General features: G+C 53.0%; 1 protein-coding gene across 5 annotated transcripts in view; it reads left to right on the top strand.

The window, feature by feature from the left end:
• Positions 1 to 96: 96 nt before the first annotated feature.
• Positions 97 to 12,963, top strand: part of RGSL1 (regulator of G-protein signaling like 1) — a 16,565-nt gene continuing 3,698 nt past the window's right edge. Inside the window, exons 1-17 of one of the 5 annotated variants that reach the window (XM_017815793.1) lie at positions 97 to 127; positions 936 to 1,018; positions 1,293 to 1,367; positions 2,124 to 2,253; positions 3,120 to 3,221; positions 3,528 to 3,689; positions 3,849 to 4,807; positions 5,349 to 5,411; positions 7,053 to 7,284; positions 7,716 to 7,802; positions 8,215 to 8,290; positions 9,163 to 9,409; positions 9,819 to 9,948; positions 10,894 to 11,059; positions 11,756 to 11,894; positions 12,520 to 12,644; positions 12,812 to 12,960. In XM_017815793.1, coding sequence (XP_017671282.1) covers positions 115 to 127; positions 936 to 1,018; positions 1,293 to 1,367; positions 2,124 to 2,253; positions 3,120 to 3,221; positions 3,528 to 3,689; positions 3,849 to 4,807; positions 5,349 to 5,411; positions 7,053 to 7,284; positions 7,716 to 7,802; positions 8,215 to 8,290; positions 9,163 to 9,409; positions 9,819 to 9,948; positions 10,894 to 11,059; positions 11,756 to 11,894; positions 12,520 to 12,644; positions 12,812 to 12,960 — 2,938 coding nt within the window. In that variant the 5' untranslated portion in view covers positions 97 to 114. The other 4 variants (XM_017815797.1, XM_017815794.1, XM_017815792.1 and 1 more) reach the window with 4 other exon arrangements.

Raw genomic sequence — 12,963 nt, 5'->3', positions numbered from 1 at the left:
GATGCTGAAAGCCCTGGGGTTCCCAAGAGCCCTGCAGCTCCACCAAGAAGGTGCCAGGACAAGGGTGTCACAATCAGCACGGCAGTTTGGAACACACCCCCGGAACACAGCAGGATGATGACCACTGGTGAGTTACTGGAGGATTTGCTGGAGGCTTCAGCCCTCTAAACGCTCCCCAGAGAGGACAGTGGGGGGAAAAAGCAGTATTGGGCTTCTGAAATAAGAGCCCTCCCTGTAACACAGCTGTGCCTTCACAAAAGTGGACATTTTGTGCCAGCCCACCCCCTTGCATCCAGATCTTTCAGACACGAATAAAACTTCACAGGATAGTGCGAGGTGTTTGGCACTAACTGACACTTGCTTTGATGTCTTGGGTGGATGGAGTGGGGGCTGCAGTGACTGACACCCTGTCCAGAGTCACAACCCGTCCCCAGTCTGGTGGTGCTTGCTAATTTGGCAGAATTTGTTCCAAGAACCAGAGCAAGAGGGCACCAAGGCAGTGGGGCTGGAGCAGCAGCACCAGAGCACAGCACACAGTTCCCCTCCATGATAGCAGGGTTATATGTGGATAAGGCAGAGGAGCACAGCTTGTCCCCTCCAGTCACGGCATGTCCCTTCTCCTGCCCTACGGATGCCAGCACATTTGTGCCCAGCCTCTATGGACTGTGTACCTTTGCTATTTAGGAAGCTGGCATTCAAACTTCCCAGCTCCTGCATGCCGCTGAACCTGGTGCTTTCCAAACAGCCTGTGCCACACATCCCAGGGCACGTGGGTGCACCGGGACCCAGATTTCATGGACTGTCCAAATCCTCCTGCGTGTGCACAGTTCAAGTTGTACCACATACCCCTAAAGCTGTCCCTCTCAAAACTCCTCCTTTGGCTCACCTTGTGTGGCAACACAAAGCCCAGATAACTTTCTCTTCTCCCCCTCTAGCGGCCATAGCCTCCACGGACATGGGGCTTCTGCTGAGAGATGATGTTTTTGTTGACTTTTTCAACACGTTTCTGAATCTTCCCGTAAGTCCACTCTGCACCATAAAGCCCGGGACCTTTCTGAGCTCTCTTCAGGTGAACTCAGACTCTGTGGTGTTAAGAGACCCTGGGAGAATTGGGAATGCACCACACTCAGGCTGGAAAATGAGGGAAAACTGAGGATCTCAACTTGGGAGACAGAGGTCTAACAGGGAATTGGATGCCCTTCTTTGCGGTGGGAACTAACTAGAACAGCTGGGCTCTGGTCGCCCCTGCCACCCTCCATCTCTTTCAGCTCTCCACTTTCATTTTGACACAGGTTTTTGGCCAGACACCCATTTACATCAGTGGCACGGGCCAGTGGGACCTCTGGCCAGAGCTGTCGAGCCACCTGGTGAGAACATGCCCCTTGCGAGGAGGGTGAGGAGGAGGGAGAAAGGTCACAGGGCAGGGGAGGGAAGGACCTGTTTTCTCATTGCCAGGGCCCCTCTCTGTCTCTCCTGTTCGTGCAGCTGGGGGATTATTTCAAACCCGGGCGTCATTTTGCTTTTAAGCCCTGGGAGGAGCACAAGCCATTTAAAGTCCTGCTGCAGCTTCTGGGGTCCATCCAGCTCTCGGTAAACAGCGAAAGCTGGAGTTAAGGAGAGCATATGGGGTGGCAAAGAAGGAGGACATAAATATCAGCCCCTTGTCCTCCTGAATTCAACAGGAGTGAAACCCTGTTGATCACCAAGCTGACTTCGCCCTTCCCACGGGCATCCCCCTTCCCCACAACCACGGCAGCGCTCAGATCCCGCAAGCAAAAGGGAACCTGCTGCTCCCACAGCTGCCGGGAAGCTGCCATGCCTCCCCGCCTGGGCTCTGGGGAGGCAGGCAGGCTGCGAGGAGAGGCAGCCTCGGAGGCAGCCCCGCAGCCCCGGGGCTCCCAGGTCTGTAGGCAAAGCTCGTGGGGACACAAGCAGGGGCTGTAACTCGAGTATCCCCCTTCTCCTCCAGCACCAGGATGGCTTTCATCGCCGTATAGCAACAGGGTGCCTTCCCCACCTCCTCCCCCTGTAGCAGGGACCCGTTACTCACCCTAATCCCCAGGCAGGAGACGGCTCCTTGCTCACAGCTAATCCTCTCCCCGGGCACGGGGCTTGCAACGCAGGATCCCAGCCCCACGGCTTTACTGGCTTGGTTGGAAAAGCACCGGCTGCCTCACTTCTGCAAATCCAGCCTGTGCCTCCACCTCGTCCTCTGCCAGAAGCTCCTGGGTTTCATTCGGTCGGGGGAAGCAGGTGAGTCATCGCGGCACGGAGGAAATCGGATCGGCTTCGCCGCCGCCGCTGGGCTTCCTCCCTCCAGGGCTGTCACTGCCTGGTGCCTGCCCAGTGGGTCGTGCCTCTGCTCCGGGTTAAAAAGGCGTTGCACGCCCCATTTTTAGGGATGCAGCAGATCCCGGGGTTTCCATGGGATGCGCAGGGCTTTACTCCGCCACCCGGGTTAATACAGGCTCGCTGTGGAGTTGAACTGAAGTAGCTGCTTAGCAGTGTTTACCATGGAGTCCATGGCTGGAGCAGGGATGGAGGGCATCCTGGGGCGTGGGAAACTGAGGTGCTGAAGTGTCAGGTTTGCTGCTGTGCAGGGTGCTCTGGGACAACAGGCCGTGGTCTCTCTTAGCAGCAAGAAGTCTGAATTGTGCTCACTTTACCCCTAAAATGAGCCATCTCAGTCCAGCCAAGTCTTTTGCCACTGGAAAGAAAGCTATGGCAGCAGGAAAGCAGATTCTCTTTTCAAAAAAATAAGCAATTTAATAAGGCTTTTCTTGAATATATCGCTGCTGTTGCTCCGGTCAGGTTGAAATTCAAAGCTGGAGGAAGTTAAGGGCAAGCACGAAACTCAAGCAAAAAAGATGGATGTTTGGAAGGGGAGGAGGCACCATAGCTGGACAGACTGTCCTGGACAGGAGCAGGTTGTCCTGGCACACACCACATGTGCATCCCACAGCCTGTTTGAAACTCCCAGTTCAGGGTGATTTGCTGTTCTTCTGGCTCCTCCTGCAGGAGGGTTCCAATGGGGGTGCCATTGGGGGCTGAGGGACTTTCTTGGGATCGCTCCTGCATGCAGCCCTTGATGCCATGCTCTGCAATCTCTCCAACAGCAGAACTCCTGAACTGGCAAAGCGCTGACCAGTGGCTGCTGGAGAAGTGCATCAGCGGGAGCCAGGGCATGCGGCACTTCCGAGCCTTTGTCCAAGGAACAGCAGGTGGGCATGGGATGCTCCACAGCCCCTTCTCAGCCAGCCGTGGGTCACCTGCCCACTGGGACACTGGCACAGAGCTGGGGGCATGGATAAGCACCAGTGGGACAGGAGACACTGTGAGAGCTTTGGAAGGTGAGCCAGCAGCAGAGCTGTGAGGGAGATGCATAACCCTGGCTCCTGTCTACCCTGTTCCCTCAGTTCATCCAGGAGTTCTTCCCTTCTCTTTTTTTTAAAAATTATAAACTGCTCCATCCATCCTTGGGGCTTTCAGGGAGTCCCTCCAACTCCCAACCCTTGGCTGATCCACAGGGGAAGAATTGACCGACTTCTGGCTCACCACCGAAAGGCTCCTGGGTCTGGATGAGTCAGATACGAGTCAGAGGGACCTCTACCTGTCCTTGATCCACAGGCTGAAAGCCTCTCACCTGCGTGAAGGTTCCAGTGTCATCACCCTCTGCACGACCATCGCTGGTAAGAAACATCAGAGCTGGGGATGAGCAGTGCCTTTCCAGGGAGGTGGTTTTTCCTGGATGCTCCCAGGGAGATGAGATACCATCACCCGCTTTATTTGGCTGGGGAACAGTCTACATGGAGCCATCTCCCCACTGTAATTCCCCACATCTGTTTCAGGATCACTGCCAAAAGCCAAGCACATCCAGTCCATCAGCAATAGAAGAGACATCCTAAGAAAGATGCAGGAGCAGGTCCTCTTTACGATTCAGAGTTACTGGCTCCCTAAATTCTTCAGCCATTGCAAGATGGGAATAGAAGAAGAGGAATCATGCCAGCCTTTGCTGCAGGAATATCAGGAGCGTTTATTACAGGCTGACTGGCAGGAGCCCTCAGGCTTTTTGGAGACCCCCCCCACGATGCATATCAAAAGGAGCCAGCGCTTGTCAGGGCCCTACTGTGGCCAGAAGGCCAAAACAAAGATCTGGGCTCTGGTCAAGGAGAGAAGAGGCACCCAAGAAATGAAGATGCCCCGTTTTCGGGTGAAACCAGAAAGGCAGCCAGGGTCAGCTAGGAGCACAAGGGAACCGCATCTGGATAAAGATGCTTTGGGATCAATTCCTCAGCAGTCAGAGCATCCTGCAAATGCTGCCTTTAATGGCAAAGGGGGAGTAACTCCTCCCAGAAGACCTAGTGCAGAGCAGATCAGTCATCTGGAAGACCTCTGTGAGGAAAAAATCCTCTCTAACCTGCCTTCCTCTGCACCTCTTGTCCAGCTGCCCTCCCTGAAAGGATCGGCCAAGACCTTGAGTTTCCTTCCCTGGGCCCTTAGTGCTGACACCTGTGCCGGACAACCCTTCAGAGACTTCTTGAAGCACCAGGACCGGCCCATGGAGACTCATCTCCTGGACCTGTGGCACGACCTGGAGGAATTTCTGCCCGTGGTGCTGGACTCCAGCAGAGAAAACAACTTCTTCCTCCGTCATTTGACCGGGGATAAGATATGCAAGTCCTACCTGGAGGAGGACAACATTGAGAAGCTTCCCTTGGAGACCAGGACTCTCACGGGTTTGTGGAACCATCTGATATTTGGAGAATTCTCCCCCTGGATATTCAGAGCCCAGAAGGAGATTTGCAAGGTACAAAGGGGTGCTGGCAGTGGTCAGGCTGGGGGGTACAGCTGGCATTGTCATCCCTGCAGTGAGAAGAGGTATTCGAAAAATTAAGAGGAAAAGAGATTAGGAAGGGAAAAACTTAGTCACAAGTCATCTTGCACTGGAACCAGTGACCAAGATGCACCAGGCCACTGGAGAGGAGCATCCTCACTGGTTTGTTGGGCAGCAGAGCAGAGGTGAGCAGTCACTGAATGTCTCTGGTAACCCTGGCTGTTAGATGCACATTCCAAGGGCCAGGGAATGACAGGGTAGTGGCCATCCTTTCACTTCTGAGTCACTGATTCTAGCACAACACAGGTAAAACATATTTAGAACCCAAGCCCTTCTGGGCAGCCCCTGAGCAGCCCAGTGGACCAGCCTGGGTGTACAGTTCCTGGCAGACATTACAGCGAGGTGTAATCCACCCATGGCACCACCACTGTGACCTTAGGGTACCGTGGGGCTGGGGGCTGGTGATTGCTGCTGGAACACTGATTGAGGACAACCCACCTTTGCTTCTCCTTAGGTGCTCTGCTGCTTCTATGAGGAATTTCTGGCTGCTGATGATAGGACGTTCCTCCAGTTTATGGTAAGGGGGATGCACAGGGCACACAGTCATCCTTGTGGGGTGTGCAGGCACCAGTGGGGATGGAAAAGGTGGGAGAGAGAGAGAAGAAGGAGAAGCCCAGCATTAACTGCTGTGGTCCATCATCCCACAATGACCTGAGCCAACGCCACCTTGGGATGATGCAGCAGATCCTGCTCTGCTCCAGCTGCCTGGAGCAGTGATCCTCAGCTCTTCCACCACAGCATCCCGTAAGTCAGCAGCACTGCAGGCACACTCTGCAAGAGCTCCCCTGAGACAGGCTGTGACCCAGCCTAAAAGCAGGGAGAAACGTAATCACAGTCTTTCAGGGTAGGCAGGGGTGAAACCAGCACTTCTGGGAATTAATTCCCCCTCCTTTTTCCCTTGCCCACAGCAGTTACTGCTGTTAATGTAACTCATGTGCAGACACACGGGCCTGGGCCAGCACAGGGGGGAAGAGAGAGGGTATGAAAGACTTTTAGCCTATGATTCAACCACCCTCAAGTTTTCCACATTTTTTTTTCCCGCTGTGTAAAGGGATGATTTAGGAAATCAGAGTCACACAAGCACTCTTCCCAGACTATTATTCCTCCTAGCAGAGGAAATCCCTCTAATACCTACCCCAAATGCTAACCTTACACCCAGAAACCTTGCAGACAGAACCCCCCAAGCATCCCACCTGCTTGGGTGCCTGCATGACCTGTGCAGGCAGTTTTGTCACTGCAGATGGTGTTTTTCAAACCAACTGTTTTCCCCAAAATGAACTCTCTAATCGGCAGCTGATTCTGGAAGTGTTAAGGAGAGGCTCTCGGGGCTGGTGTCCTCAAAGACCTGGCTCACAGTTTCAGTCAGTGAGAGCTGAGCATTTTGGAAAAGGCATTAAGTACTCTTGGTTGGAAGTTAATTAGCTGCCCAGGATTTTAAGCATCTCTTGTCAAGGAAATTAGCCTCGGAGGACAGACCTGGTCTGGGAGTGCAATTAGCACGTCAGCAGGCGTGGAGGCCCTGCTCTCCACGGGCACCATCCCCCGAGCCAAACTCCTCCTGGGTCTCGCTGCACTGGTGTCAGGGGAACTGCTGGGGGCTTAGCAGGATTATTTTTGGTGCTTGCTCTCAGCAGTGTGTATCTCAGCCAGAAACCAGCTACTCTGAGCCTGCTGCTTGGCGAGTCATGCAAACTGTTTGCCTGTGGGGAAAGACAAAACCTGCAGGAGGGTCTTCAGGGGAATGAGGGAGGCACTCCCAGGGCACCAGCCAGAGCCAGCCTCAGGGACAGCAGCCAACAAAATGGCACAGGAGGTTACCAGCCTGCTGGGGACACCTTCAGGGCTGTTTTCAGCCCTCCTGTGTGGACTTGGACTTGGAGTTGCAAGCCCTTGTCTGGACTCCTTGGGGGAACCTGCTGCCTGCCCCCAGTACCTCCCAGCTGGAGGCAGATGTGAGCCAGATTTAAGCAGCTGCTTAGGTAGTTTAAGGTCTATGCTGAGCTTTGTGCTCATGTAGGTTTCTTCTAGACCGTTTAAAGCTGAAGCAGAGATCCAAATCGGGTAGCTCTGTACTCTAAGGCACAGTAAACCACGTGGGCACAGAGTGGGAGATGTGGAACATGCTCTGTGCAATCACCCTGCCCTCTTCTCGCCATAGTCTCCAGGTGGTGATGTCGCAGTGCCTGAGATGCAAGGCCACACTGCTGACAGGAGTGAATGTTTCCTCCTGTCCCAGAGGATAAACCAGACCTTGAAGCTGTGCCAGACCTTGCATGGCACAAGGAACTTGGAAGGTGTCTCCTCCGAGTACTGGCAATTACTTGCTTCTCGGGACCTCCGGAAAGGGGGCTCCACTCAGGCAGAGATGGAACTTCTCCTGTGCAGCCCAGGTAAGAAGAGGCTCTGAATTTCTGTTGGCTCGTTTTGGCTCAATCTGGTAAAGCATATTTTATGCACCTGCAGTGACCAATGCCCCTAGACGGGCCATGGATATCGTGGAGTGGGTTGGGACAGGGTATCTGGGAGCCTTCAGCTGTAATCCAAGCTTTGGCAGCAATCTGTGGGCCAGATTCCCTCCTACCAGTACCAGAGGCACCAAATGCCGCATCCCCTGCTCTGGGTCACCAGATCAAATGGAGGCTGCAGCAAAGTGACTGAAATCCAAACCCAGCAATAGCTACTGCCACCCCACTTTCACATCCTGACCTTCTCCTGAGGATGCTGGGGCTGGCCTTGCTGGTGGTACTGGTGTCATACCTCAGCTTTGTCATGACAAAAGTAACTGACATGGGATCTGTCCCCTCTTCTCTCTCTGATGCAGACTTCCAGAAGATGATGTCAGAGGAGCTGGCTGTGGATAGCCCAAGCAAGGATGATGAGCTTGTGCATCTCCTAAGTGCATTACTTGGTGAGTCCAGTCCAAACAGACAAAAAGCAGGGTGGGCTCTGCCATCACATCCTGGCAGGTGCTCCAAAATGCTGTGAGGGGACTGGACAAGCGGGAGTCTTCCCTGCTTGCATCCCATCACCTGGTAGAACATCTCCAGAAGGAGAGAAAGGCCTATCGACCCTTGACAGTCGTGTGTTTTGGGGCATTAATCCAGCCAGAGAGGGTGGGAGTGGGGAGACTTCTCAGAAGCAGATGCCAAGGAGGTCAAACTATGAGAGGTGAAGAGTCCCCACAGTATCCAGTGTCTCCTGAGCCAGACTCACCACTCAGACACCAGCATGGGAGCTCCAGGTCCTTCACCCTGAGGACAGCTGGGAGCAGGCTCTGGCTGTCACCTGAGGAAGAGGCCATCCCTGTTCTGTCCCCACAGCTGCTGGACCCGAGGGGAGTGTTGGAGCGATGAAGCTCCCCACTGCTGCAGTAAAGAAGCGAGCTAAAAGACACAGGTCAGGCACTTTGCAGCACAGGGCTTTGCTAGTTTTTTATTACTTCCACTCTTTCAGGAAGCATATTTTCCCTAGTGTTTTCCAGTAGTGCCATTGCTCCCTGTTTTGTCATTTAGCCCTCTCAGATGGGTGGCCTGTGGGTCTGAACTGCAGAGTTACCAGGGAAAGGAGAAATATTAACACCCCCACAGTTCAGATTTACTCCTCACATCTTGTGTATGTCTCATGCACTTCATCCTCCATCAATCCCTGAAAAGCCACCTGGGCAATGCTCAGATTCCTAGAAAAATCACTTAAAATCACCCTGTAGCCACATATAAATCTCTGTATTCGTGTCACCTCCTGGGAATACTCCAGCCACGAGCCCTCACATCTCCACTCTGGGATTTAAAGCAAATGGAAAAACGGTGGTGAGCGCCTGAGTCGAGCTGGTTCCTCAAGCCCAGTGGTTCTGCAAATGCACCCTTTCCAAATCCATCCCACTCCAAGGGGCCAGACAGCAACTGCTAAAAATGCATTTCCCTATGAACTATCAGCTAGTGCATCGAAATTCCATCCAGACTCTCAACCTAGCACAACTACCAAATCACCTCTCGGCTTGCAGGGTGCTGGACTGGAGGAGGAAACACTGCAGATAAGCAGGACAGACACTCTCAAGGCTGCTACATCCAAGAATAGAGCCCAGGGGAGGGGAGGGGATCTAGCACCCTGCACCATTGTCCAACCTCCTTAGGAACAGAAATCCAGTGGGACCCCAACCCCAGGGCTATCCCTATCGGCTGCTCCCTGCCTTAGCCACCATTCCACCAAACCAGTGCCTTATGCATCCGGCTGCCCTTGATGTTCTGTCTCTCTGCTCTCCCGTCTGGCAGGGTTAAGCAGCAGCAGCAGGACCGGCAGCAGGAGGAGCAGGAGGAGGAGCAGCTGCAGGAGCTGCTTGCCTTGAGCAAAAAGCCGAAGTCCAGGCGTCGTGTGCAGAGAACCACCACTGTCCGGCGTGAGGCACAGAACATCAAAACACGGAAACTCAAAGGAGAGAACCTCGAGACAGAGAACCTCGAGACAGAGAACCTTGAGGCAGAAAACCTCGAGGAAGAGAACCTCGAGGAAGAGAGGATGGTAAGGAAGGACCCTGTCTGCTGGCCAGCTGGGGGCATTTTCCAAGCAAGAAAGAGAGGAGATGCTGTGGGCCAAGTGGTGTCACATAAAAGGGGTGGGGGGGTCAAACTTGGAGAGTTGCAAAAAGGTGACAGGTAAAGACTCCCTCCTACAGGCTCTGGAGTCCTACTCCATGCAGACTTCACCAAATTTGGTTAGGAGTGGCCAAGCAATTCACCCTATCACCTGTGGCCACTAGTGAAACCGAGAAATGCTGGAAAGCAGAGATGATGGATAGATGGATCACAAATCCCATTGCCAAGGCTGGGCTCTGCTGCTCCAGCTCAGGTCCAAACAGGAGGGCTCTGTCCAGGAGCAACCTTAATGCTGCAGCTCCCTGGCTCATGCCAGCTGTGCTGTGTCTCCACAGCAGTGGGCCTGGGATGCCATTCGTGAACTCGTCAGGAGCTTCTGCAAGTTCCAGAGGGAGATGGAAAATGACGAACGCCGTGTGGAGTTTGAGAACTTTCTCTGTTGGGAACGAAGAAACCAGAGGGAAAGTATGTCTAGACTCCTGCCACTCCTTCTCCTCCCTCCCCAAGACAGTCCCGAATTTAGGTAGAGAAGTAATTGGAGGAAACCTGTGGCTTATCCCCCACCCCCATGACTCAGTTTTCTCTGCTGGAGTTATATAAAGAGCCATAAAATCGGGTATCTCAGGATGCCAGATGTTGCTGTGAACACTTAGATGTAGAGAGTTTTGCACAGAAAAGGTGCACACACACACTTTGATGCAATATCTGGCTTTCTGATGTAGGCGCCCCATTATGCTGTTGCATCTGTCTCAAACAATATTGTATATGCAGGTTTGCATCCCTTCCACAAAAAAAACAGGAAACACTAAATGGAGCTAAGGTGAGACAGGAAGAAATTGTTTTCTGGGCAACAGGGAACTGACCTACGGTGTTTTGCCAAAGGGGGTAGATCTTGAAGGTTTACATGCAGGTTTGAGAAGAGGCTGGAAAAGCAGTTAGAAAAGAAAACCACAGAAATTGCTCAACACACAGAAATCCCATTTAGATCAAGAGAATTTTGTCCTTGGGGAAAGTAGCACAGATTTTTTTTACCTTTCCTTCTCCCTTGTTATCTGCTTGTGGCCTCTGTCAGAACCAGGGTAACAGCTACACAGACCAGCAGGCTTTAGATATAATGTACTGTGGCCGTTCCTGGGGGAAACAATGAACATAAACACTCTGTGGGTGCAAAGAGGAGAGTGGATGGTTATCAAGCTAGAGGGAAGGCTGCACACCAGATGGTCTGGATTCCCTGGAAAGCCTGGCTGCACAAAAGCTGTAGTCCACATAGGTAGAAAGACCCTCAGCAAATTAACTGCACAAAGGCAAAGGAAGCACAGGCGAAGTGAAGAAGCAGGGTATAGCTCAGCACCAGGTGGCCACTTTCCTCACACCCAGGAGCAGGACACAACAGCTCTTCTCCTCTCTCAGACTTGCCTGTGAGCTCAAAGCAGAGCAAGAGGCCCGCGAGTACCTCCCGCAAGGGCAAAGCCCGCCTGGAAAACGTGGTGCTGGTGAAACGCTGCATATTTGACAAAGAGGTCATTGTCGTCAACTTCCTCGTGGACGACCTCCACTTTTACCTGGAGATGGACAAGTAAGTTCCCTTTCCACCAGGTGGTCAGGTACCACCACAGAATCGTAGAATGTTTGGGTTAGAAGGGACCTTGAAGATCATCTCGTTCCAACTCCCCTGCCATGGGCAGGGACACCTTCCACTAAACAAGGTTGCTCAGAGCCCCATCCAACCTGGCCTTGGCATCAGTCTCCCTTGGCTCTGGTCCAGACCCATCTTACAGGTAGTACCCATCTCTGATGGAGACCTCCAAAGCCCCTGTTTCAACATGAAATCATCCCCTGGCTCAGGGTTCCTGTTTGGGTATCCTAGAAGTATTTGTGGTTTGATAGTCCCAAGCAATCTAACATTTTGCCTACACCTTTCTTGATGTGCCAGTTGTGGTGGCATTTCTCCCTTGACTTTGTCCAGTTCCCCAACAAACCTGTAGGAGCAATCCATGGCCAACATACCCTAGCCCGGCAGCCAATACACCCCCACAGGCTTTCAACTTCCTCTTTTCCCAAAAAAAGGAAACATCACCTCCCCCAGGTGAATGCTATGATGTTGAGGGTGGTAGAAGAGGGAAGTAGCTTTTCATACCTCCTGTTTCTCTGTTCCACACCTTGTGGATTGCTTTTTCTGGCCTAGCAAACACTAAATTAAGCAAGAGCATGGCTGTCTAGCCCAGCAGTTAACAGCATTTGTCTCAGAGCAGGACCCCACATGCCTTTGCAGGTTTTCTCGGCTGGCTGATGCAGTGGAAGCTCTGGCAGCCTGCAACATAGTGTCAGAAAGGAAAATTGCTTTTCTTAAAAAGAAAGTTGCTGTCATCAACAAGCTCTTCCTAGACTCTGATATGCCCCCGAAGCTGCGGGTGAGAGCCTGGAACCTGCCCAGGAAGGCTGAAGGCTGCTCATTGCTCAAGACCATGGCATTGCAGCTGGGAAGGGTTGTGGGGAAAGAGGAACCAGGCAGAGGTCTGGATCTGCTCCAGCAAGGCATGCTGTGAGGCTTCAGGGCATGCTCTGGAGCTTGGGACTTCCACATGGGCTGCAAGGGGTGGGAAGTGATCCAGTACCAGACCCACACTAGCACTTGACCCAGATAGATTGAGAACAAGAACGTGGACAGGGAAATGGAGGGATCCCTTACCTGCTGGAGAAATGCCGGAGCTGAAGCACCAGGATGAGTGCTGCACACCACCCCCCAGTCCCTTCACTCTCCAGAGGTCGTCACCATCATGCCCTCCCCATTGCATCCATCCTCTCCCCTTGCAGTAGCCACAGCTCTGCCTATGTCCCTCTTGGACAGCACAGCACAATGCTTTCCACAGAAATCCAGGCGGGATCCTGCCCGTGTGGCTGGGGCAGTCAGCCAGGATGTAACTGGGGTCTCTGTTCTTAGAGACTGCTGAAATGCAAGGGGGGGTCAGGGAGAGAAACCTGCCTCCAGGGCCCATCAGGCGTGCTGCAAACTGCTTTGGTCTCTTCTGTGCCCAGGTGAACATCTCTGAAAAAGAGAGAGAATTGATCTGGCGTTTATCTTCCAAGGGGCCACTGACCCGTGCCATCTACCACAAGGCCAAGGCCACCATTGTCCCCATCCTGATGTACTTCTGGAAAAGGTACCTACCTGTTCCCTGTCTCTCAAGGTGGAGGAGGCTCTGTGGATTCCAGCCTTTTTCCTCCAGCCACCTGTCACTCTGACCTGCTCAAAAAATGCAGATGAGACACTCCCCAGGAGCTCAGATATCTGCTTGGAGGTTTGCTGTCTCTGGTATTTCTCACACAGGTTCTGCATCTGGAAAGTGATGAGGAGCTTTCGGGTCTATGAGGACGACAGGAGCTTTCAGGCCTCCAAGAAGGACATGGTGCCAGTCTCTAAGAAGGACAAGGTGCCGGTCTCTGAGAAGGGCAAGGTGCCGGTCTCTGAGAAGGGCAAGG

The sequence above is a fragment of the Lepidothrix coronata genome, unplaced genomic scaffold (assembly GCF_001604755.1).
Source record: "Lepidothrix coronata isolate B3197 unplaced genomic scaffold, Lepidothrix_coronata-1.0 Scaffold52, whole genome shotgun sequence".
NCBI lineage: Eukaryota > Metazoa > Chordata > Aves > Passeriformes > Pipridae > Lepidothrix > Lepidothrix coronata.
Note: the sequence above shows the minus strand (reverse complement) of the source record. Positions and strands in the feature narration are given on the sequence as shown.